Source organism: Silene latifolia, chromosome 5, assembly GCF_048544455.1.
Source record: "Silene latifolia isolate original U9 population chromosome 5, ASM4854445v1, whole genome shotgun sequence".
Lineage (NCBI taxonomy): Eukaryota > Viridiplantae > Streptophyta > Magnoliopsida > Caryophyllales > Caryophyllaceae > Silene > Silene latifolia.
In genome coordinates, this window is record NC_133530.1 from 76,423,309 (window position 1) to 76,448,602 (window position 25,294).

At 37.9% G+C, this 25,294-nt stretch overlaps 1 protein-coding gene across 3 annotated transcripts; it reads left to right on the forward strand.

Annotated features, from left to right (window-relative positions):
• The first annotated feature begins 694 nt into the window (after positions 1-694).
• Positions 695-24,141, forward strand: LOC141657586 (uncharacterized). 3 transcript variants are annotated; one of them, XM_074464867.1, is made up of 7 exons: positions 695-854; positions 952-1,019; positions 3,282-3,333; positions 4,744-4,811; positions 5,093-5,309; positions 5,437-5,541; positions 23,744-24,141. In XM_074464867.1, exons 5-7 carry the CDS (start codon positions 5,095-5,097, stop codon positions 23,775-23,777), a joined length of 354 nt encoding a protein of 117 aa, XP_074320968.1. In that variant the 5' UTR covers positions 695-854; positions 952-1,019; positions 3,282-3,333; positions 4,744-4,811; positions 5,093-5,094; the 3' UTR covers positions 23,778-24,141. The 3 variants fall into 3 exon arrangements, 2 of the variants coding, with proteins under 2 accessions (XP_074320968.1, XP_074320967.1); XM_074464866.1 differs by lacking the exon at positions 952-1,019 and having other exon boundaries at positions 5,232-5,309; XR_012548807.1 differs by lacking the exons at positions 4,744-4,811; positions 5,093-5,309; positions 5,437-5,541; positions 23,744-24,141 and adding an exon at positions 3,934-4,316 and having other exon boundaries at positions 3,282-3,365.
• The last annotated feature ends 1,153 nt before the right edge of the window (positions 24,142-25,294 follow it).

Consider the following 25,294-nt stretch of genomic DNA (forward strand, 5'->3'; position numbering starts at 1 on the left):
CTAGAACTTAAGTAAAGGGGGGGCACAAATTTTTTTCCTCGTTATCATCTCAATCTAAAAAGCAATTTTTAAATTTTTAAAAATCCTAAACTAATGTTGTATATAGAACAAAATGCAACAATAATTGGTCATTTGTGATTTTTTTTTCGTAAAGTAATTTATTTGGAATTTTTCTCCACAACACTTAAAAGTTTGATGTAATAGCGTTGAAAAATAATACTCTAGTCTCTTAATATATAAAACAATTTAGTGCTTAATTTAGCAAATGAGTAAAAGTGGCTCAATGGATGAGACTTAAAAGTAAGATGTTAATTTACTATGAGGTCTAGGGATCAACTCCATTTCCAAGCAATTTTTTACATTTAAATGATAAGGGCCCCGCCCAAATCACTAAAAAATTATGTCAAAAAATACTCCAATAAGGAGATTAGAACCAGGTACCTCATGGTTGTTCATAAGAACTTCTACCAACTATGCTAACAAAGACTATTTGCATATTATGTACCACTCATAAGTATTAATGTTTCTGAAGTCGTGGGGTGCACCTGCCCCCCCGGGACCCCCTAGGTCCGCCCATGGCTCAGTTCAGTTCAGCTCTAAAAAGCCAGAAAGAAAAGGGCCTTAGTAAAAAGACGTGACAGAGCTGGAGACTGCGTAGAATCTTGCTGATAATCGTATGGATTCGTATCCCAAGCTCGAGCCGAGACCACGAGTCACAACTGATTGTGTCTACATAATCGCACTCGCCTGACACCCGGGGCTTCAAGCCTTCAACAGCAACACCTCGAGTTTGCAACAATGGCTTCCTTCGCGTCTCTAAAATCCCAGGTTTTCGACAGAGAAGATCGTAAACAGTATGCTCCCTTACCTTTCCCTTTTTAATCATCTCTTTTCAAACTTCTTTCATGCTTATCGGTCTGCATTTTCATGGTGTTTAATATTGTTTTATAGGCATTATCAAGCTCATATCAGAGGCCTCAATGCCTTCGATCGCCACCATAAGTTTTTGAACGATTATGGTATTATTCCTTCGTCGTTGCTCTCTTAATCGATTTTTAATTGATTGATCACGTTTATCAGTTAGGGTTCCCGTTTTATTATATAACTAGCTTAAACTCGCTTAAGTTCTTAATCACGTGTTCTATATATCGGCTGCAACACCGATACTCGACCGATTTATAAAGGTTTTGGAGTTTAATGTGACCATATTTTACTGTGTTTTAAGGGGATGTTTACCGCATTTAAGGCAATTATATAACTGGATGATGAACAGTCCTCTCCAACAAGGAGGATGAGGGATGTTTTAAGTTGTCCATACAATTCCTAAGTTGCTTCGGGTTTTATTTATTATTGGCCTTGGCTCTTTGTCAAGGTAGGTTATTAGATTAATTAGGGTTATAAGGTTGGACGGTATGGATGTATGCATGTAAGGAGTTGTTTACCTGCATAATCCCAGTGTCCTAAAGCAACTTATTGGTGAACAGTCCTCTCCGCCAGGGAGGAAGGGGGCTACAATTAGTCGTACATTGCTGAATAATCTTTCCATTGTTAAAGGAGGTTATTACTCAAGATTCACATTCTTCTATTGTTAAATTTGTTACCTTGGAATAATCAAAGAGTTGGAAAAATATCCAATTCCAATTTGCTCAACTTTTATGTTAAAAATGATGATTTGAAGTGTTGTACGTGCAATTCGTGCTTTCTCTCCATTTCCGCACCTTGCCTTAATGCCTCATTATTTTGGATCAAGTGGAAGACTTTAGGATTAAGGTAAAGGGGAGAATGCAAGACGAGTTTTGTCAACTGTCTTAATATTGCCATTCGCCCCACATGTTAGCTAGGTTCTCAGACACGGGAAATCTTAGTTGCCTGACATCATATATACCGCTCTTTGTGACTCCCTTCAAACAACCACCACCATTAATTAAAATATTCAATGATAATTTTATACATCAGTTTACCTTCAGTTGTCAGGGTTTCAACTTTCAATGCATTCTAAGGTGGCTAACCTACTTTTTGGGCTGCCATAAGCGAAAGCAAAAGGATCTAGCGAATGAACACATACCTTTTACAAATTATTATATTGAAAAGCAAAAGCTATGCCAATATTGACAATCTGGGTGCCTCCCAAGTCCCAACCCAATGCACAACTAGTTTACATCCTAATGCAATATGTTTAAATTAGATAGACTACTCAAGTCTAGCTATCTCCTGTTTTCAGGGATCCGATCCTGCTTGCTCTCTATTTAAAATTTGTTGCCACGTACCTAATGTCCTAATGTGCCTTATTAGTATATTGAATCTGCTTCATCTTTTTTTTTTTTTTTTTTTTTTACTTTGTCTGTTGTCAAGTACTATGGGAAAGAAAGATCTCAAGTGAAAAACGGCCCCTTAAAACTGATCATGTCACTCTCAGAGAAGGATATCAGTATGCGATCTTTTCTTTATTGATTTCTGTTTCAGTTGGTAGCCGTTAATGGTTCATGCTTAATAACATTATCATTCAGTCACAACTCGGAAAAATCCATCATGTCCCCTCTTACCTCGATTTAGGCGCTTGGTACAAAAATGCAACTGTTACATTGCATAACAGTGACTACATTATGGAATTTCTTTTTTTTGTTTTTTTTTTGAAAGAAACCCCAAAGGGCTTTATGCAACTTCTATTAACTCGGAATTAGCAATAGAAATAATGTTCTCCGGAATTCCTTCCAGCCAATCTTGCTTTCCTATAAGTCTATAACCCGCGAACTAACATGAGCCATCTCGTGCGCAATCCTATTAAAATGTCTACGAACATAAATGAAAGACACTACTTCAAAACAAAGACAAATTAGCATAAATTTCATCATAGACATTATGGAATTTCAGTTTGCTGTTAATTTGTTATCCTATTATGGTAGCACCCTTTAAGAGAACCCCGGTATTCGACTATGACAAATGATGCTTCAAAGATATGGTTGACAACTTGACACTTTACAAAAATTATCCGTGGCTTCGTCTATAGTACCATAATATTTCGATCACAATGAATGATGTTTCGAAGTTATCTCCGTTAATTTACCTATGTTTCCATGACTCAACCAATGGTGCCACTATATTTCAGTATAGAAGAATCTTGCACAATTATTTCACAATTGATTGTAAGAACATGTTGTACGAGAGAGAAGATAGACTACAAAAATTGAAAATCAACTTAAGTTTCAGAACTCAAAAAGACGTTTTTCTGTGATCACGTTTGCTAACTGATGGCCATTATGCTTTTTAATTTGCTACTATAGGTTCATTCGTACTGAAGAAGATGAAATGGACACATCCTGGGAGCAAAGGCTGGTAAAGCGCTACTATGATAAGCTCTTTAAAGAGTATCCTTGCTTACAGTAGACAGTTGTTTGAATGTATTTCCAAATTGAAGCTTTAAGTTAACAATTTGGTAGCCATGATTGTTTTACAGAGTTGGCAATTTGAAAATTGCTAAAAGAGAGTTTGTTTTCTCTCTATGCGAATTCTCTTTGTTATTTTAATCATATAACATAAATTCTATAAGGCTAGAATATTTTTAAGAGGAAAAGGTTGGGATAATCTTACAATGTGACTTGTCTCGGTATCATAATTTGGTCAAGACACTGTCTCTTCTTGTCTCCCCAATTCTGAGAATCGAGTTTGGAAAATTTTGACATTTAGACGCAAGTTGCATGATGCGCGGCCGCGCGGGCGGAGTCTTAGTTAGGTTACCTTTGTTTGCTTGCGTCCCTGCTGACGAACTTATATTAATGATTGATTTTACTGTGTCTTTGAGAGTGATACTCATTTTTTTTCTTAAACATTGTATCTTGTTAGGTTTTCTGTGTGCCCTCTGTGTGGTATCTGTGATCAGTTACACAGTTTTTATCTGTGATGCCTTTTCGCTTTGAGTGCCTTGGCTTGTTGCAGATACTCCTTTCTCTCCTGAGCTTTTTCTGTTCCTCTTACAGACATCCAAAAGTTAGCTTTTCCCTAACATTTTGACAGTAACCATTGTGAATTAGCTGTAATTTTGGAGGTCTTTGTGATATGCCCTTTAATATTATCTCCAACGTTCACGGTCTTGTATACACTAGGCGGACTTATTCATGAAATGCTTCTATGTATCATGCTCCATGCTTTATCTTCATGCTACACTTTACTTTCTTCATGAAGCTTGGGTCTCTAGATAGCTTAATTAGAATTTTTCTTTAAACCCATGTAAGGTACATGATTTTATATATATGCATACTTTGCTATTTATTATTCATACTTTGCTATTTATTATTATTGTTGTTGTTGTTGTTGTTGTTGTTGTTCAGAACTCTGCAACCTAAATTCACTGCTGTCGGTGATCTAGGAATTTCCAGTATCCTGTGCGTAAGGCTAGCTTAAATTTATTTTAATGTGCTTACTTTAGAAAAGCCTAGTAATGGAGACAAGCAAATAATATGATCTAATTTCGACACTAATTGAGGTTGGTATTTAGCTTTTGATTGCTAATTAGAACTGGAGCTGAAGTAGTGGTAAACTGGTAATTCGATTCAATCGAAATTTTCAAATATTATTTCATTTCCAGAGATATTATAATGGCTTACCTTTGGTTTTGAATATGTTTTGTGATTATTTTCCCTATTAGTATTATTCTTTGATATGACCTTAGGGTGTGAGGTTACATAAGAAACATCATCAGTCCGATATTTAATTTTCTGATCAAACCCCTTATTTGTTATTTTTCAGGTGAACAACTCTTATTTTGAGGCAGGAGAGCACAAACAAGCTCTTGTCAAATTGGTTGTTTGTGAGGGGTTAGTCATTTTTTCGCTTTTCATGTTGCTTTCTAGTTTCTAGTATGAAGTGTGTTCACCTAAATACTTGTATTTGTGTAAAATTTGTATCATTGCTCCTTTAAATTTTAATTTCATGCATTCATTCCTAGCTCTTTAAATCGATGGATTTTAATATACGCATTCAACACTGCTTTCTTATGTATTTAGGCTCTACGCATTGTCTTAAGAATCAAACATTATATATTTACACATTTTTTATGTTTGGAATTGTACTCTCTGTGGTGAATCCTCGTCAATAGCCATGGAGGTGGCAAAGGAGGGTATACTGGATATTATTTTTCATGGAACAGCTTTTGTGGTGGTGGTTATTTCTCGTCTTCATGTTCTTCTCCAATACTGGAACCAGTTTCTGAGCTTCTCTGATTGCTGCAAAAATAGGTGTGCAGAAAAACTCCATTATAAAAGAGACAGGGAGCAAGCAGAGATCAGACAAAAAGAAGAGGTTAACAGGAACAGGTATCAATTTTTGTTCATAACCATTTTTTGGTTTTGGTCTCTAGGTTTTACCGTTTTAGTGGATGGTCTTTAACTCTTGATGTTTATGTGCTAAAACTTTGAATTGGTGTCTTTCGGTTTTAGGCAGGGAATTGACAGGAATAGAAGATGACATGGGTGATGAACAGAGGAAAAGCATTGACAGAAAGAGAACAGACTCAGGGATGGAAAGAGAAGATTCCAGGGGACGGAGGTAATTTTGCTATTAGAGAAGGAAATTGGTGAGGGGGTATATATCATTGATTCATTGTTCTTCAGAAAAAGGTCTAGCAGCAAGGACACATCTGATATAGAGGCGGTGAAGAGTTAAGAACGATAAACACCTAAGAGGGGGAGGGGGTGAATTAGGTGTACCTTTTAAAAATTTTCTCCTTTACTTGGTTAATGACTAACACAAGTAAGATCTATTAATACGAGTTTTAGAGACTTAGGGGGTGTTTGGTATGGGGGTATTGAGAAAGGGAAAAGGAATAAAACTTCCTTATTCCCTTTGTTAGTGTTTCTTTGGGTCAAACAATCATTCTCTTACCCTCATTCATTTCCCCAAATCTCTCTACATCCATACCCCAGCCCCCCAGGGTAATACATTTCATTCCCTCCATCACCCAACTGCTTCTATCCCAACCACCACTACCATCCCTCCTTACTGGTTTTGCCACCAGCATCATCGGCAACCTTCCACCAGCGACTTTCCACCGGCGCCGACAAGCACCACCACCCACCGCACCCATAACTTACCCAGTCGAAATCCCACCCCAACCCCCATAACCACCACCTCAAAACCTATAAAGCCCTCCCATATCCACGAAATCTCCTCCCCAACCCTCGAAAACACCTGGGATAGGTGTTTTCGATGGTGGGGGAGGGGATTTCGTGGATATGGGAGGGTTTTTTAGGTTTTGGGGTGGTGGCTATGGGGGTTAGGAAGAAATTTCGATTTAGTTATGGTGGCAGCTTATCGGAGCACGGAGCACGACTGGGGTTGATAGGTTGTCGACGAGAGGTGTTGTGGTCATGTAGGTCGGTGATGTGAGATGGGTAGTGATAGTGGCGGTGGTCGATGGTGGCGGTCGATGGTGGTGTAGGTGAGTATGGTTGGTTGCTTTTATTCCCTTTGTTGAGTAACCAAACAAGAATGAAGATTTAGGGTAATATCATTCATTTCCCCTCTTTTCTCTTTCTTGATTTCATTCTCTTTCCCTTTGTTGTACCAAACGGCCCCTTAATGGATTGTATGTTCACAAACGGTACAGTAGGTCTATGCAACAGTATGAGAGACTGTTGCACAGCACGGAGAGCGAGATTAACGTATAAAAGAAGAATGATAAGAGAACGTGAAAGTAAATAAACAAACAAGACGATGTTTAAAAATTGGTTCAGCTCCTACTCCGGAGCCTACGTCCAACCGTTATTTTATTGCTTGTTTAGAAATTTACTCAAACTTAACTAAACCATTACAATGAAAACAACTCGCCAACCTACTCCGGTTGCAATTGCTTAAAGCTACTCCGTTTCAAGACTTTCTCTTGCTCAAAGCTACTCCGCTTCAAGACTTAAGGTTCTATCTCAACGGTTTACAGAGTCAGAATCTCAGTGGTTCACTTAAGAACATGTAGATTACAATTAAGACCTAAACACGAGAATCATTTAACATATTCGTTTATGCAACAGTTAAGCGAACTGATACTTGGAGATTTTACAGCTTTGAAAAACAATTGAAGACTTTTGAAAAACAGAAAACGGTTTTGCAAATGATTGAAGAACAAAGCTTTTAATGCTGAAAAGATTTGCAAAGTGTTTACAATGAATGCTCTTTCAAAGTCTTGCAATAAATGAAAAATGAAGTGGCTATTTATAGAGAAAGGTAGTGTGTAAGAGAAGGATCTTAACACTACATTAATCTAATATCCACAAGTTTGTAGTATGCATTTTCATTTAAAAAATATAAAAGAACAACCAGGTTTGAGAGGCTCAAGGTGGCTGCATTTTTCCAAAGCAAAGGAGTGTTTCCCATAAAGTATGGGAACTCACAATTTTGCCACAAATGGAAAAAGCATAAGACCTATTTTTAGCATGAAAAACAACTTGCACAAATGGGATTGACATCTTTTAAATTATTGTGCAAGCATATTCCTTTTGTTCTTTTTGTTCTTCAGTTTGAAATAATGTTCATTTTAAACATAGAAAAGCTTTTTAAAGAATTTCAAACACTTGTGAATTTTCCCGAAAATTCTCCATTCGTTAGTACCAGAAACCATGGTGCAACAGTCTAAGAAACTGTTGCACGGTTTTGCCATAACTTATGCATAAAAGAAATATGTTGAACTACCTCGTTTACAACATTTGTTCTAGACTATGGGCATGCTTGACTTGTCCTTTATCTTGATCATCTTGAACTTCTTTGAACAATCATGGGATGCTTCAATTTGCTAAACATTTACTAAGAGGCAAACAATTAAATCATAATGAAACTTGGCATCATCAACCAAGTGTGTTCTAACAAATTCCCCCTTTGATGATGGCAAGTTTTAAATATGTGTGAAGTTCCCCCTAAGCCCATGGTGAGTCGGTCTTTGAACCAAATAGTAAGAACATCAATTAAACATGATCAAGGTGAGTGGGGGTCAACATGCTTGGCCTAAGTAGAACATCTAATCATCATAGCTAAGACAAATTCACGGTGAACGTTAGCCGAAGAGTTGTTAGTTAACACATAAACACATAATTTAACTACTTCCCCCTCTTGACATCATCAAGAGAAGGACAGAGACATGTTCAAGTAGTACATAATTAAACCAAAGACAAATGTTCAAAATAAGAGAAAAGAAACAGCCCATAGTTTGCATAAGAATTAAGAACAAAGAGCCAAAAGGATAGGAAGGCAAGGGTGGGTATGGATGCCTCATTCATCATCGGACACATGACCACCAAGAGCTTGCACACGCTCAATGAGATCTTCATTCAAGGTTTTGAGCTCAACAACATCTTCCTTAAGAGTCTCATTGTCCACAACCAATTTGGACACCATGTTCATAAGCTTGTCCAACTTACCGAGAACAACACCCATTTCAACAGTTGAGCCAACTGTTGCACCAGTTTTACCTCTACCCAAGAACTTGCGGGTCAACTTCCCATTGTTGATAGCCAAAGTCATTTGAGAAAGCAAACCCATGAGTTGGGTACCAAAGGTATAAACCTTGCGTTCCAATCAAATACCTAAAAATCCGTTTGACGGCTTTGAAATGTGATTCTTTAGGATTTGATTGGAAACGAGCACATACGCACACACTAAATTGTATGTCGGGTCGACTAGCAGTTAAATAAAGCAATGAACCGATCATACCTCGATATACCCTTTCACTAACACTCTTACCATTTTCGTCTTTGTCAAGATTAAGCTTGGCAATCATAGGTGTAGGCATAGGATTCGAGCTAGTTAACCCAAACTTACTTATCATTTCCTTTAAGTACTTTTGTTGGTGAATCATGGTTCCTTTTTCATCTTGCTTAATTTGAAGACCAAGGAAGAATCCAAGTTCTCCCATCATGCTCATTTCAAATTCAGAAGTCATAAGATCCAAAAAGTACTTGTAAAGAATGTTGTTAGTTGCACCGAAAATAATGTCATCGACATATACTTGCACAAGCAACAGTTCCTCTGACTGTGACTTGATAAACAATGTCTTATCAACCGAACCACGTACAAAACCATTTTCTAATAGGAATTTGGAAAGCCTATCATACCAGGCTCGGGGAGCCTGTTTTAAACCATAAAGTGCTTTGTCAAGTTTAAATTCGTGATTAGGGAACTCATTGTTTATAAAGCCAGGGGGTTGTTCGACAAAAACTTCTTCTTCAAGATAGCCATTTAAGAAAGCGGTTTTAACATCCATTTGAAAAAGTTTTATGCCAACATGAGATGCAAAAGCTATGAGCATTCGTATGGCCTCAAGCCTAGCTACCGGTGCAAAGGTTTCATCGTAATCAATCCCTTCTTGTTGATTAAACCCTTCTACCACTAGTCTAGCTTTATTCCTTACGATTTCTCCAACATCATCAAGCTTATTGCGATAGACCCATCTCGTACCAATTACAGTACGTTGAGATGGTCTAGGGACCAGATGCCATACCTTGTTTCTCTTAAATTGCTCCAATTCTTCTTGCATAGCCGTGACCCAATATTCATCGGATAGTGCCATTGTGATATTTGTGGGTTCAATTTGTTATATGAATGCTTCGAAAGCACAGTGATTTTGGAGAGAAGATCTGGTTTTGATTCCAGAGGTAAGGTCACTGGTTAAATTTGAAAGAGGATGGGAACCTTGATGCTTCCATTTCTTTGGAACAAGGGTGTTAGAGGCCTCATTTGTTTCGTTTGGTTCTGATGCAAAAGTGTCAGTGACTGTTGCATGGGGAATATTGTGTGAGGGTGTTTGTGGATTGGTTTCAATTTGGTTAGTGGTTGGTTCACTGCACTCCTCATTCCCCTTGGATGAGCTGGCTCCATTTTGAGATGTGGGAGGGTTAGTTCCCCCTGAATTTTGGCCAGCCTCCTCAAGCAACAGTGGCTCCAACTGTTGCTCGGCTTCTTCCACGACTTGATCCATGTCATGACGTATCATTCCAATTTCGAAGTCATCGTCTTCCTCATCATCTTCATCATTAACCTGAGTGTTTGAAACAAAGAGACTAGATTCGTCAAATATTACATGAACGCTTTCTTCCATTTTCATGGTTCTCTTGTTATAAACTTTGTAGGCTTTACTATGGTCGGAATAACCAACAAAAACACCTTCATCACTACGAGCATCAAATTTGCTTAGGTTGTCTTTTCCGTTATTATGTACAAAGCATTTACTACCAAAGCACTTTAGATGGGAGATGTTAGGTTTTCTTCCTCGTAGTAATTCATAAGGGGTTTTGTTAATGATTTTTCTAATCATGACTCGATTATAGATATAACAAGATGTGTTAACGGCCTCGGCCCAAAAGTTTCTTGGCACTTTAGAGCTAATGAGCATGGTCCTAGCCATATTTTCAAGAGTTCGATTCATTCGTTCCACAACCCCATTTTGTTGAGGGGTTCTTGCGACCGAAAAATTGTGGCTAATACCGTACTCATTGCAATAAGACTCAAATGATAGATTCTCAAATTCGGTTCCATGGTCGGATCTCAAGGAGACAAGTTTATAACCAAATTTGTTTTGGACCTTTTTAACCCAAATTAAGAATTCATCAAAAGTTTGATCTTTAGAACTTAAGAAAAGAAGCCAAACAAATCTTGTAAAATCATCAACAATGACACAAATATAGTGACTTCCACCTTTATTAACAATACGCATAGGTCCACATAAGTCTATGTGAATGAGTTCAAGAGGTAAGGAAGTGCTAACAATCTTTTTGGATTTAAAGGAGCATTTTAATTGTTTACCTTTAACACAACGTCACAAAGTGATTTGAATTCAAATTTGATGTTAGGAATGCCATCAACTAAATCAAGCCTCTTAAGGGTACTAAGTGTTTTAGCATTTACATGACCAAGTCGTTTATGCCAAAATCAAGGGTCATTCTTTTGGACACTCATGCATGATAGTGTTTGACTTGACAATGAGTATAAGTTAGTCATGTAAACATCTTTGACACGTTTACCTTCAAGAATGAGTTCTTTAGTTTTTCCATCAATTATTCTACATTCACTAGCAAGAAATTCAATGATGTTACCTCGATCACACAATTGTGATATGCTTATAAGATTGTGTTTCAAACCTTTGACAAGCAACACTTTGTCGATACATAGTGACTTTGACTTACCAACTTTTCCAATACCAATGATTTCACCTCGTTTGTTGTCACCAAAAGTCACCATGCCACCATCGTAGGCTTCTAGCGAAAGGAATTGGTTTTCATCTCCCGTCATGTGACGAGAGCATTCACTGTCTAAGTACCAATTGCTGCTGCCTTTCGCTAATGCCTATAAGAAATCAAATGTTTAGTTTAGGAACCCAAACAAGTTTGGGCTCCTTCTTGACAACAACTTTCTTGACTTCTTTCTTTTTAATCCAAACATGTTTAGCCACTTTGGTACTTCTTTCTAGGTCAAAGACTCTCTTTTCACAACCATTAAACTCATGACCAGTTTTACCACAGTAATTGCAGATAATGTACTCAGGAAGGCCAGCATACTTTCTTCTTCGAAAATCAGTTACGCTTGGGTCTTGGTTTCGAGTGCAATAGTGCGTAGAACTGTTGCATTTGAAACCAAGTCCAGCATTTTTTGCACGGTTCTCATATTCTTGAGATTATTTTAGAAGAAACTCCAAGACATTCTGACTTCCTTTCCATTTCAAATAGAACATCTGAGCCTCATCTAGCTCTTTGGTTAGTTTTTCAATTTTAGCAAGATGATTAAGATTTAGTTGACCTACTTTGTCGAACGCATGTTTAGCATGTCTCACTTCATCACTAAGCAATAAGCCAATTTGCTCAAGTTGCTTGTTGTCTCTTTTGCACAAGGTAAGGTCAGCTAACAGAGAGTCACGTTCTTTAGTTAGTGAAGACACATGTTGTGAGAGAGTCTCAATTTCCTTCATAGACTCAGATGCAACAGTTGTATCATCTGTTGCATGGATTTGTTCAACCTTTTTCAGAGTTTCAATTTGAACGAGAAGATCATTATTTGAATTTTGCACTCGATCTAAAGTACTTTTAACATGACTTAACTCATCATTTAGCATTTCAGCAATTTTGACAAGTTCCCCTTTTTCATTTTGATATGTTGCAAGATCAATCAAAAGTTGGTCACGTTCTTTGGTTAGTGAGGACACAGCTTTGTCAAAGGACTCTTCTCCCTTGTTAGACACAGATGCAACATTGCATTGATCTGTTGCATGTAATTCATCAACCTTTTTAGCAAGAACCAGATTCTGTTTTCGGAGCCTTTTAATCTCCTTTTCAAGACTCGATGATGAGCTAGGTTGATCTACCTCATTTAGACATTCTTTTAGACCAACATTTTCTTCGGCTATGTCTTCAATTTCAGTTTGCATGACCTCTAATTTATTGCTTTGGACACGACACTTATCAATGAATTGGTGTAGGAGATGACAAATTTTGTCTTTAGAGAAAGATCGAACCTTTTTCTTGAGCTTATTTACCTCAATGTCGGAATCTGAATCTGAGTCCACGGAGTGAGCCATAAGACATTTGACACTTTCTTTCTTTGTTGACTTTGGAACATCATTGTTTGACTGAGACGAGATGCTAAGTTTGGCATCCAATTCCTCCTCAAGGACATCGTCCTCGTCAGAATCAGACATTCCCCAAATAGCAGTCATTACTTTGCTTTTGTATTCTCTTTTAGCAAACTCACGCTTTTCTTTAGACTTAATGTCATTCCACTTTGGGCATTCTTTGATTTGTGACCTTTGTTACCACATTTGAAGCAACCAACAGTGGAAGTAGACTTTCTTTTGGGAAAGCGTCGTTTGCTAGTATAGTTATTAGACCTTTGTGAGTTTCGACCATTAATCATGCCAACAATGTTTTTAGTGAACATTGCAAACTCGTCATATTCATCCTCCTCATCACTTGAGAGAGCATAAAGAGCAAGTCCTTTCCCTTTAGAGCTTTCACCGGAACGCTTCATGAGAGTTAACTCATGAGCCATGAGTGAGCCCATAAGTTCATCAAGGGATAGCAAAGAAAGGTCTTTAGCTTCCTCAATAGCCGTAACCTTCGGTTGCCATTTTTGAGATAGGCTACGAAGGATTTTACGTACTAAATCCTCGGATTCAAAGTTTCTACCTAGACTCTTGAGGTCATTAACAATACTAGAGAAACGAGAAGACAAACTATTGATTGACTCATCTTTTCCCATGTTGAACATCTCATATTGTTGCATGAGAAGATCAACACGGTACTTTTTGACTTGTGACCTTCCCTCATAAGCAAGATTTAGGGTGTCCCAAATTGCCTTTGCCGAGTCACATCCAGATATCCGGTTGATATCTTGTTCACCGATGCCATATTGAAGGATGGACATGGCTTTAGAGTTTTTCTCGACTTTTCTATAATCGGCCTCAACATATTTGTCCTCACTTTTGATAGACTTAGTGCCATCGACATTAGTCACCTCAATCTTGAGGAGACCATTTTGAATGATCAACCAACATTCATAGTCCGTACTTTTAACATAGTGCTCCATGCAATGTTTCCACCAGGCATAGTTTTCTCCCTTGAAGATGGGATACTTATTGTGTTTTGAATCGTCCATAACTATGGGATCAACTATTTTGTTTTAACCAATGTCAAGAGCACTAGGCTCTGATACCAATTGAAAAGTTAAGAACGATAAACACCTAAGAGGGGGAGGAGGTGAATTAGGTGTACCTTTTAAAAATTTTCTCCTTTACTTGGTTAATGACTAACACAAGTAAGATCTATTAATACGAGTTTTAGAGACTTAATGGATTGTAAGTTCACAAACTGTTGGGGCTGGTGTCCTTTACAGTTAGTGCAAGGACTTATAAATCTCTAAAAGGATCAAAGGGTATACTTTTGTATTATAATCAGTTGGTCCACGTTTATCAATAACGGTTGGCTTGCTAGATAAGTTTGACGTTATTGTCATACAGATGGCGGTGATCAACTGGTCCCTAAAAGTCACACCTATAGGATACGTTTGAGAGATGTGACGGTATGAAAATACAGTCATGTTGATGCCAGAAAATTGACTAAGCAGTTAGTCCGAGTTATTTGACTAATAATTAGTCAAAATGCGATGTTGAGATATTTTATTTAATACGGATTAAATAAAATGGGCTAAGGCGAATTAAACAGTTAATTCGTAAATTAAATATAAACGATTATATTTAATTGATGTATATTGAATTAATTATACAATATTGTCTTTGTCGGACATGTATTAATATATCAGCTAATCCTTGTTACTAGACGATATATTAATAACCGATAACCGATGACGATTTATAATAAAACCGTGTCATATACATTTAGCGAATTTCGGGTCGAACCACGAGTTAAAAATAAGAGAAAGTGGAAAGCCCACTCTCCCCTATTGAGGCTCACGGCCGAACCCAAGCAACAAAAGGAGAGCTTTCTCTCCTTTTGCCCTAATCATTCATTTGTGCAAAATAATTAGGGTTTTGAGAACATTACCTCTCAAAATTCAGATCCCACATCTAAGAAAAACTCACACATCAATTCTCTCAATATTGCAAGGCAATTAGAGAATACATTTCTAGCACAAGGGCATAGTCTCAGACGGTCTTGGGTGTATCGATTAAGAGGAAATCTACTTTGATTTCTGTTCTTAGGCCGCATCTCAAAGGACCCGAGGTTATTTCTAATGCTTTATCGTTTTTCTCATGTTTTTCGTTTTATGACAATAATCACATATAAAATTTGCGTTATAGTCCTAATTTTTTTTTCTTTTTTGGCTCACGGCGTGAGCCTTTGAAATAAAAAAAAAAAAAAAAAAAAAATTGGCCCCTCTCGGTTTGGCCGTGAGAAATAAAAAAAAAAAAAAAATTGGTTTTTGGCCATAACATGAGCATAATACGGATTTTATGCATTCGCTTGATAGTGAAACGGTTCACTCACGTACCATTTAGTTATTTTAAAGCGATTTAAAGTAACGGATTGTAATGAATTAAAATTAAGTTGATTAAAGCGGTTTTGTCAAATAATTTTAATCATTAAAGGTGGTTTGGATAAATTTTACATAATTACGGAATTATGTCTCGAATGAATTTTATTTAGTTGATGCATTTTATTTATCGTTATTTTGAATGTTTTGAATGCTTTCTTTACGTATTTATTTATTTTTACAAACGGTTGTAACTTAGTGTGGCCTTAGTAGAACGTGTTACCGTAATGATGGAACACGGTCTTGGTTGTATTTTGAGATCTCGTATCTCCATTTTGTTTTTCTTTATTACAGTTTTATTTAGAATATAAATAGGTTTATATTTTGTAAATTTTAATTGTAATTTTGAGAAGACCAAATATGGAGACCGGATGCTCACTCCCGCTGCATGAAAAAGATGAAACATCAAGACAAGCTTCTCGGGTCCAACGGTGGATTCCAAAGTTGTATTATGTTCTTTTTACTAGGATAGGCCACACTAGGATTTTTTATTTACGTTTTGCATTCATTTATTTATTTTATCGTAACGATAGATTGCATCATTTTCCGCCTAAAACCAAACCACCTAATAATTGCATGAAAACTGACTCATATAGAGGTCACGCGTCAGTTTTCTTTGACATTCTCATGTCACACGATCAAGTATAAGCCATCACCTAAGTTAATTCATTCACGTAATGCTAGATATTCGTTCACTTAAATTGAATTAAAACTAAGTTGATGGGATCTTCCTCGTATAAACGAAAATTGAGAACAGTCTTTATAGGTCAAACTCCAATAAATCCCTTCTTCGTCGGTAGGCATAATATGACCCCTTCTACGTCGGGTAAGTTGGAACTGATTGACTTATTTTATCTCAACACTATGGTCACTCGTACGATCCTGTGATTATGGTGGACTATAGATAGGATTTACGGAAATCTATCGACCAAGAGTTCTTACGGAAGAACTAGCTAAACAGTTGGCTTATCAATTTACGAAAATTGAGTCTTGGGATCACTTGTATTATTCTTGAGGGAGATCAATTATGCAAGTGCAATGAGTCTACACGATTAAAATGAATTTTAATAGACTTAAATCACCTCGATGAGTTGCTTATTTCGTATTGTTTTTCCTTTCTTTTCAGTGTAGATCACGATAATTTAAACTGCTAATAACATAATGGCTGGCCGTGCTGACGACCCAATGCCAAGTGTCACATTGGACCGAGAGTCCTGGTTTCGGATCTTCATGAATCGGATGAATCGTCTACTCGATCGAAGAATGATGGATCAAACTTCGCGGATCTGGGAGGCAAAGCATTACGGAATCTTGCCGCGCCGACGGAAGCTCAAATATCGGATCGAGCCCATCCCGCCAAACCCAGGCCCCACGGCTGGAATTAACGAGATCGACAAGTATAACGATTTCGCCATGGAAGCAGGTGCGGTAAAGAACGTACTCATTTTTGCAATGGAACCCAATTTGTAGAAACGCTTCATAGCCCAAGGTGCGAACAAGATTTTCACCACGCTCACCAAGGAATTCTCGAAAGCACCGAGAATCGTGACCTATGAGCATACCACTCGCTTCTTTAATGTGAGACTCCAGAAGGGCCAACCGGTTAGCCCACACATTCTCAGCATGATTGAGAATGTCGAGAAACTGGAGGCGCTTGATTGTAAAATCAGCGAGAACATCGTAATTGACCGCATGCTTCATTCACTCCACGATGGTTTTGCGCTCTTTAGAGCGAATTACTATATGAATGATTTGAAGAAAAGTCCTCATGAACTACACTCCTTCTCGCATGCACCGAGAAGGACATGAAGTTCAGTGGGAGCTTGAAATAAGATGTTCTCGTTGTGTCAAACAAGGGCAAGGGAAAGGGCAAAGTTCAGCCAGGCCTAGCAAAAGAGGTAAACCGAAGTTTAAGAAGTCGGGATCGGGTAAGAGTGGGCCTGGTGAGTCGAGCAACTCATCGGGCGCGACAAAGAGCAAGACCGATAACATGGAATGCCATCATTGCCACAAGACTGGGCATTGGAGGCGTACATGTCCTGTTTACCATGAGGACATAAAAGCAGGTCGCGTTAAACCTGTTGGTATGTCTTCTTCCTCTTCTACTTCTATTCATATGATTGAGATTAACCACGCAAGTTACGGAACTTGGGTACTAGATACTGGTTGTGGTTCTCATCTGTGTAATCATGTGCAGGGGGCTCCAAACATCGAACCCCTCGTAAAGGGTGAGGTGGACTCGCGTGTCGGGAATGGAGCACGAGTGGTCCGTCTCGAGGGGAACATACGTGATCCAGACTTCCTAGCGGATTTGAGTTATTTTTATATAATCGCTATTATGTACCAGTCTTTCTAAAAACATTATTTCGGTTTTACGCACTTGACAAACTTGGTTTTTCATTTGTAATAGAGAATAATACTTGCATTTTCTCATTACACGATATGATTTATGGCAAGGAGGTCTCCATGAACGGAATTTATGTTTTAGATCAGACCACCGAAATATTACACGTAATGAATAAGAAGTTAAAGGTCGGTGACAAAGATCAAACATACCTTTGGCACTGCCGTATGGGACACATTAATGAGAAACGCGTAAAAACAAACTCATAAAGAATGGAGCTATCTCGGCCTTTGATTTTCGATCATTTGGCACGTGTGAATCATGTCTCATCGGTAAGATGACTCGAATTTCCTTCAAAGGTGTTGGAATGCGCGCTGCTGACCTATTAGGACTCATACATACGGATGTGTGTGGACCTATGTCAATCACCGCACGAGAAGGCTATAGGTATTTCATCACTTTCACGGACGATTTAAGTAGATATGGCTATGTCTACTTAATGAAGCACAAAAGTGAATCCTTTGAGAAGTTCAAGGAATACCGAGAATCGGGTGCAGAACCTCGGGAAGAAAGATTAAAACACTGCGCTCAGACCGTGGTGGCGAGTATCTTTCTCACGAGTTTGATCAACACCTTAAAGACTGTGGGATTGCCTTACAGTTAACTCCACCTGGAACACCTCAGTTGAATGGTGTGTCCGAACGGAGAAATCGAACACTACTTGATATGGTTCGATCCATGATGAGTCACACCGTGTTGCCTGACTCATTGTGGGGTTATGCTCTTCTCGTTTGCTCTAATACTTAATCAAGTCCGTCTAAAGTCATGTTGACAAGACTCCATATGAACTATGGAAGGGAACGGTCCCTAACTTGTCCTTTATACGGGTTTGGGGCTGCGAGGCTTATGTCAAGTGGAGACACGAGGATAAGCTCGGCCCGCGATCGGTCAAGACATACTTTATAGGTTATCCTAAAGGAACACTTGGTCATTACTTTTATTCGCCAACCGAACAACGTGTATTTATTGCGGCTAGTGCGACATTCTTAGAGAAGGAATTTCTCGAGAATGCAAAGAGTGATAGAACCTTCGAGCTGTCGGAGGTTCCCAACAAATACCGAGCAACCATTGGAGGAACCAATTCCTTCAATCCCGGTTGCGGTGAATATTCCTGAGGAACCTAGGAGGTCGGGAAGAGTCTCTATTCCTCCGGACAGATACATTGGTATGGTCGAGGAACATGACATAGATGACATACTACTCTTAACAAGTAGTGAACCCGCAACCTATAAAGGTGCCATGACCAGTTCTGACTCAAAGCTATGGCTTGAGGCCATGCAATCCGAGATGGACTCCATGTATGAGAACAACGTATGGGATCTTGTTGACTTACTCGCTAAGGTTCGTCCCCTTCAATGCAAATGGCTTTACAAGATAAAGCATTCTGTGGAAGGTCAACAAGATATCTATAAAGCACGACTAGTTGCAAAAGGTTTCACCCAAGTGCCAGGTTTGCACTACGATGAAATATTTGCACCCGTAGTCATGCTGCGTTCCATTCGGATTATCTTAGCGATTGCCGCTTTTCATGATTATGAAATTTGGCAGATGGATGTGAAAACCGCCTTCTTAAACGGTTATTTGGAGGAAGAGTTGTACATGGTACAACCCGAAGGTTTCATCGATCCTGAACATCCTAAGAAAGTGTGCAAGCTTAAGCGTTCCATTTATGGACTTAAGCAAGCATCTCGGAGTTGGAATCATCGTTTCGACCAAGTGATAAAAGAAAATGGATTTACTCGATCGGTCGAGGAACCATGTCTATATATCAAGTCGAGTGGGAGCAAGATTGTCTTCCTAATATTGTATGTCGATGACATACTCCTGATTGGGAATGACATACCTCTCTTAACTTCGGTAAAAGTATGGTTGAAGAACCATTTCCAGATGAAAGATTTGGGTGAGGCACAAAGAATTTTGGGCATCCGTATCTATCGAGATAGATCACGTCGGATGTTATCTCTCAGTCAGGAGTCTTACATAGACAAGATCCTAGAGAGATTCAGCATGACTAACTCCAAAAAGGGGTTTCTTCCTATGGCTCCAGGGGTGCATTTGAGCAAGTCTCAGGCACCAGAGACACCGGAAGAGAAAGAGCGCATGACACGGATTCCTTATGCCTCGGCTATAGGATCAATCATGTATGCCATGATATGCACACGTCCGGACGTGGCATATTTATTGAGTATGACAAGTCGATTCCAACAGCATCCAGGTGAATCACATTGGATGGCTGTCAAGAACATTCTTAAGTACCTACGGAGGACTAAAGATTGGGCATTGACTTATGGAGGCGATCAAAAGCTATGCGCAACCGGTTACGCAGATGCTAGCTTCCAAACGGATCGAGATGACTCAAAATCTCAGTCTGGATTCGTTTTTACTTTTAATGGCGCTGCAGTCAGCTGGAAGAGTTCCAAACAAAGTGTTACAGTAGATTCTACGACTGAGTCCGAGTACTATGCCGCGTCTGAAGCTGCAAAGGAAGCGATATGGATGCGTCAATTCTTACAAGGACTATCTGTAGTGCCTAGTTCGAATGACCCGATCACCATCTATTGCGACAATAGAGGTGCCATCTTCCAAGCTAAGGAGCCAAAGTCTAGCAACAAGTCTAGACATGTACAACGGAAAGCTCATCTAAACCGAGATTACGTGGAGCAAAAGGAAGTAGTGATAGAAAAGATTGCTACAGATGATAATATAGCAGATCCTCTCACTAAACCATTACGACAAGATAAGCATGAAGGACATGTTAATTCCATGGGAATTAAACGTGTTCCTGAGTTGTAGTACTCTTTTATGGATTAGATTCATTCTCTTTTGTACTCTATACGACATCATCGTTTTGATATTTATATATTTTGTTTTTCATGTGGATTTGTACGACAATTTTGAACACCACAAAGTGAACTGAACAAACATTATATTTTTGTTCCTTAATTGCCCACGTGAGCTGATAACTCAAGGTAATTATTTTGTGACGTTGGTTGATGGTGGGTTCAACGAGCCATAAGTCAAAAGGTTGACTGACCAATCACAGAGGCGATTTATACGGATATTTCGTAGGACACAATTGTGACATCGACGTGGAGTCCTAAATGTTTTACAACATTCGGTGCCTGGTCGTGGATAGGACCTCCATGGTGATCCTAAGAGTCGATTCTTTTGACTATCGACTGTCTCTTGAGACTAAGGCAGATTTTGGGTGACTTTGGTTTCTTTCTCACGGTCATCCGTAACAGGGGGCCAAGTAGTTTTTTTCTCGGGTCATTTCATCTTTGTGCTTAGATCGGAAGGAGTCGAGTTGAAGGAAATATTCAGCCTTTATCGGGTACTCGATATTTCTCAGGGCCACTCGAGGAGTCAGAATCGAAATGCATGGCCATGCTCGAATACGGTCGTTTTATCGGTTGAGTTACTCTCAGTCGGGAAACCACTCTTGATACGGATCGATTGTAAAATACGACCTTTGCGGATCCGGATCTGCAAATTGTTTTACATTGAGTGGGAGAAATTTTAAATGAATATGAGAATCGGTTATCGCACATACACTTGTACGGACAAGTGGGAGTTTGTTGATTTGTGTCCTCCAGTTAGTGCGGATAACGTCATTGCACATACACTTGTACGGACAAGTGGGAGCTTGTTGGGGCTGGTGTCCTTTACAGTTAGTGCAAGGACTTATAAATCTCTAAAAGGATCAAAGGGTATACTTTTGTATTATAATTAGTTGGTCCACGTTTATCAATAACGGTTGGCTTGCTAGATAAGTTTGACGTTATTGTCATACAGATGGCGGTGATCAACTGGTCCCTAAAAGTCACACCTATAGGATACGTTTGAGAGATGTGACGGTATGAAAATACAGTCATGTTGATACCAGAAAATTGACTAAGCAGTTAGTCCGAGTTATTTGACTAATAATTAGTCAAAATGCGATGTTGAGATATTTTATTTAATACGGATTAAATAAAATGGGCTAAGGCGAATTAAACAGTTAATTCGTAAATTAAATATAAACGATTATATTTAATTGATGTATATTGAATTAATTATACAATGTTGTCTTTGTCGGACATGTATTAATATATCAGCTAATCCTTGTTACTAGACGATATATTAATAACCGATAACCGATGACGATTTATAATAAAACCGTGTCATATACATTTAGCGAATTTCGGGTCGAACCACGAGTTAAAAATAAGAGAAAGTGGAAAGCCCACTCTCCCCTATTGAGGCTCACGGCCGAACCCAAGCAACAAAAGGAGAGCTTTCTCTCCTTTTGCCCTAATCATTCATTTGTGCAAAATAATTAGGGTTTTGAGAACATTACCTCTCAAAATTCAGATCTCACATCTAAGAAAAACTCACACATCAATTCTCTCAATATTGCAAGGCAATTAGAGAATACATTTCTAGCACAAGGGCATAGTCTCAGACGGTCTTGGGTGTATCGATTAGGAGGAAATCTACTTTGATTTCTGTTCTTAGGCCGCATCTCAAAGGACCCGAGGTTATTTCTAATGCTTTATCGTTTTTCTCATGTTTTTCGTTTTATGACAATAATCACATATAAAATTTGCGTTATAGTCCTAATTTTATAGGGTATTATACGGATATTACCCTCACAACGGTGTACAGCAGGTCTATGCAACAGTATGAGAGACTGTTGCACAGCACTGAGAGCGAGATTAACGTATAAAAGAAGAATGATAAGAGAACGTGAAAGTAAATAAACAAACAAGACGACGTTTAAAAATTGGTTCAGCTCCTACTCCGGAGCCTACGTCAAACCGTTATTTTATTGCTTGTTTAGAAATTTACTCAAACTTAACTAAACCATTACAATGAAAACAACTCGCCAACCTACTCCGGTTGCAATTGCTTAAAGCTACTCCGCTTCAAGACTTTCTCTTGCTCAAAGCTACTCCGCTTCAAGACTTAAGGTTCTATCTCAACGGTTTACAGAGTCAGAATCTCAGTGGTTCACTTAAGAACATGTAGATTACAATTAAGACCTAAACACGAGAATCATTTAACATATTCATTTATGCAACAGATTAAGTTTAACCGATACTTGGAGATTTTACTGACTTTGAAAAACAATTGAAGACTTTTGAAAAATAGAAAACGGTTTTGCAAATGATTGAAGAACAAAGCTTTTAATGCTGAAAAGATTTGCAAAGTGTTTACAATGAATGCTCTTTCAAAGTCTTGCAATAAATGAAAAATGAAGTGGCTATTTATAGAGAAAGGTAGTGTGTAAGAGAAGGATCTTAACACTACATTAATCTAATATCCACAAGTTTGTAGTATGCATTTTCATTTAAAAAATATAAAAGAACAACCAGGTTTGAGAGGCTCAAGGTGGCTGCATTTTTCCAAAGCAAAGGAGTGTTTCCCATAAAGTATGGGAACTCACAATTTTGCCACAAATGGAAAAAGCATAAGACCTATTTTTAGCATGAAAAACAACTTGCACAGATGGGATTGGCATCTTTTAAATTATTGTGCAAGCATATTCCTTTTGTTCTTTTTGTTCTTCAGTTTGAAATAATGTTCATTTTAAACATAGAAAAGCTTTTTAAAGAATTTCAAACACTTGTGAATTTTCCCGAAAATTCTCCATTCGTTAGTACCAGAAACCATGGTGCAACATTCTAAGGAACTGTTGCACGGTTTTGTCATAAATTATGCATAAAAGAAATATGTTGAACTACCTCGTTTACAACATTTGTTCTAGACTATGGGCATGCTTGACTTGTCCTTTATCTTGATCATCTTGAACTTCTTTGAACAATCATGGGATGCTTCAATTTGCTAAACATTTACTAAGAGGCAAACAATTAAATCATAATGAAATTTGGCATCATCAACCAAATGTGTTCTAACAGGCGGAAAGGAGCAAAGTGCAAAAGAAAAAAAGGTGAAGCTTCTGTTCATTTATCACTAATGCTCCTGTCGTGTTATTCTCTAGAAGTGTTGTCAGTCAATTAGATTTTTAATCGAATAAGCTTGCATGACTCCCTGCATCTGAAGTTACATTAGAGGCAAAATCTTGCTTTCCCTCCTTGTGAGGCAATTAGTCTGTCACTGTATACATCACAATTCACAGATGACTGAAAATCCACGACACATTTCGATTAGAGAATTGAGAGAGGGGGAGGGGAATGAATGTCACTCGTTATTGTGTTTCTGTCTTGTGCTGCCAACAACCATGTACTTAAATTTGTTTTAATCTTAGGCCTCTTGGGCATAGGGCCACTTTGATTACTGCTGCGTACTTGAAAGATCTGATCAATGTTTTTAATTTGGTAGAGAAAAGAAAATCAAGAGCAGGGAAGGGAAGTGAAGGTGAAGACGAAGACAGTTATGACAACTATCTGGTGGGTATGTTTCCATAGTGGTTTATCATTCTGAACTAGTTACTTGAAATTGGGCAGGAATACCATATTTCAACCTTCAACTTCTAATAGGTGTGGTAATCTCATGTTTGTTTATATGTTGTAAAATAAGTGCTCAATTAAGACGGTTGTACGCCACACAACATTTTTATTCTATGCTATGCACCTCATTAAATAATATTAGTATTAGTTAGGTTGTATCATACAACGGTCTTATATTAGACCAACTGAAGCTGTAAATAGGGGACTTAAAAGACTTGGGTGATTGGGGCATCCTTCAGTCTCATGTATTCCATGTTGAGGATTCCTTTATGTAAGGCTTATTGGTTTTTTTTTTTTCAAAAGAGCTGGCTATATAAGAATTAAAAGGCCAACTTTAGCATCAAAAGCTGATCCATTTCCTTACTGATCATGAGCAATCATCAGGAGCAGTTTTTTTTTTTAGAAAATCAACGATTTTTAAATTACCAGGAAGCAAACATAAAAGAAAGGGCATCAAACGGAAACTCTCATAAGAAAGAATGTCACTTAAAACTCGAGGAAGAAAAAAAGAAAAAATACAAAAGAAAACTATTAGTCTTCACTCATCTCCCAACAAACAGATTGTTGCAGGGAGCCCAAGTCAAACAAGACCTGAAAAAGATGAACATGCCAACATCAAGGTGGAAGATGAATGGTTCGATCTGAAGTCGGAATTATATCAGACTACAGTAAAAAGCAGAAAAAAAAAACAACTTAAAAAGCATCTCAAGAAATCCTAGAGGTTTGAGATAAAATCATACTACAAAAAAAATCCAAACTGATAAAAGGTCCAAAGACGTTATCATAACTTACCTTCTAATATCAACAATGATTTGATTCAATCAATTTGAAGATAAATTCTTAAAATATTTCTCTTTAGTCCTTGATTTACACCTTCTTAAAATTTTCTTGAAAATGTTGTTTAATAATATTTTTAAGATGTTTTTCTAATTGATCAAACCGAATAAAAAAATCCAATTGGTTTTACAGTTTGAACACATAAACGCGTGTCAATATATAAAGAAACGTAATTAAGAAAACATTTATCCACAAACGGGGAGAGAAAAATCCGTCCATGTGGTCATGAAGGCCTAATTTGAATCGAAACCTAATGAAATTTTGTCAAATTAGAAGAAATCAATTCATAATAGTAAAAACTAAAAAGGCAACAAGAGTACTTTAATTAAAACTTTAGCGAATACATGTTTATTACAACTTAACCAAATTAAACTTAATATAAAATAAGGTACAACTCGCAGAGGAAATAAATGAAGTGATTTAACAATCTATGTGGTATAGACTTCTAGGTAGACTGACCAAGTTCTCACGCATCCCATAGTTCTCAAGTCAGCTAATCTCTTTAGTACCTGTCAAATATGCTCCCCATTATGGTTCATCACATGTGTTAACGAATACACTGCCAACCACGACGTTGAGTAGGGAT

What these genes read in the sequence shown, in the direction of transcription:
- LOC141657586 (XM_074464866.1), top strand. Translation starts at nt 799, where the DNA reads ATGGCTTCCTTCGCGTCTCTAAAATCCCAGGTTTTCGACAGAGAAGAT. An exon ending in AAATTGGTTGTTTGTGAGGG is followed by an intron (nt 4,812 to 5,231) that starts GTTAGTCATTTT and finishes CTGCAAAAATAG; the next exon opens with GTGTGCAGAAAAACTCCATT. An exon ending in GAAGAGGTTAACAGGAACAG is followed by an intron (nt 5,310 to 5,436) that starts GTATCAATTTTT and finishes GGTTTTAGGCAG; the next exon opens with GGAATTGACAGGAATAGAAG.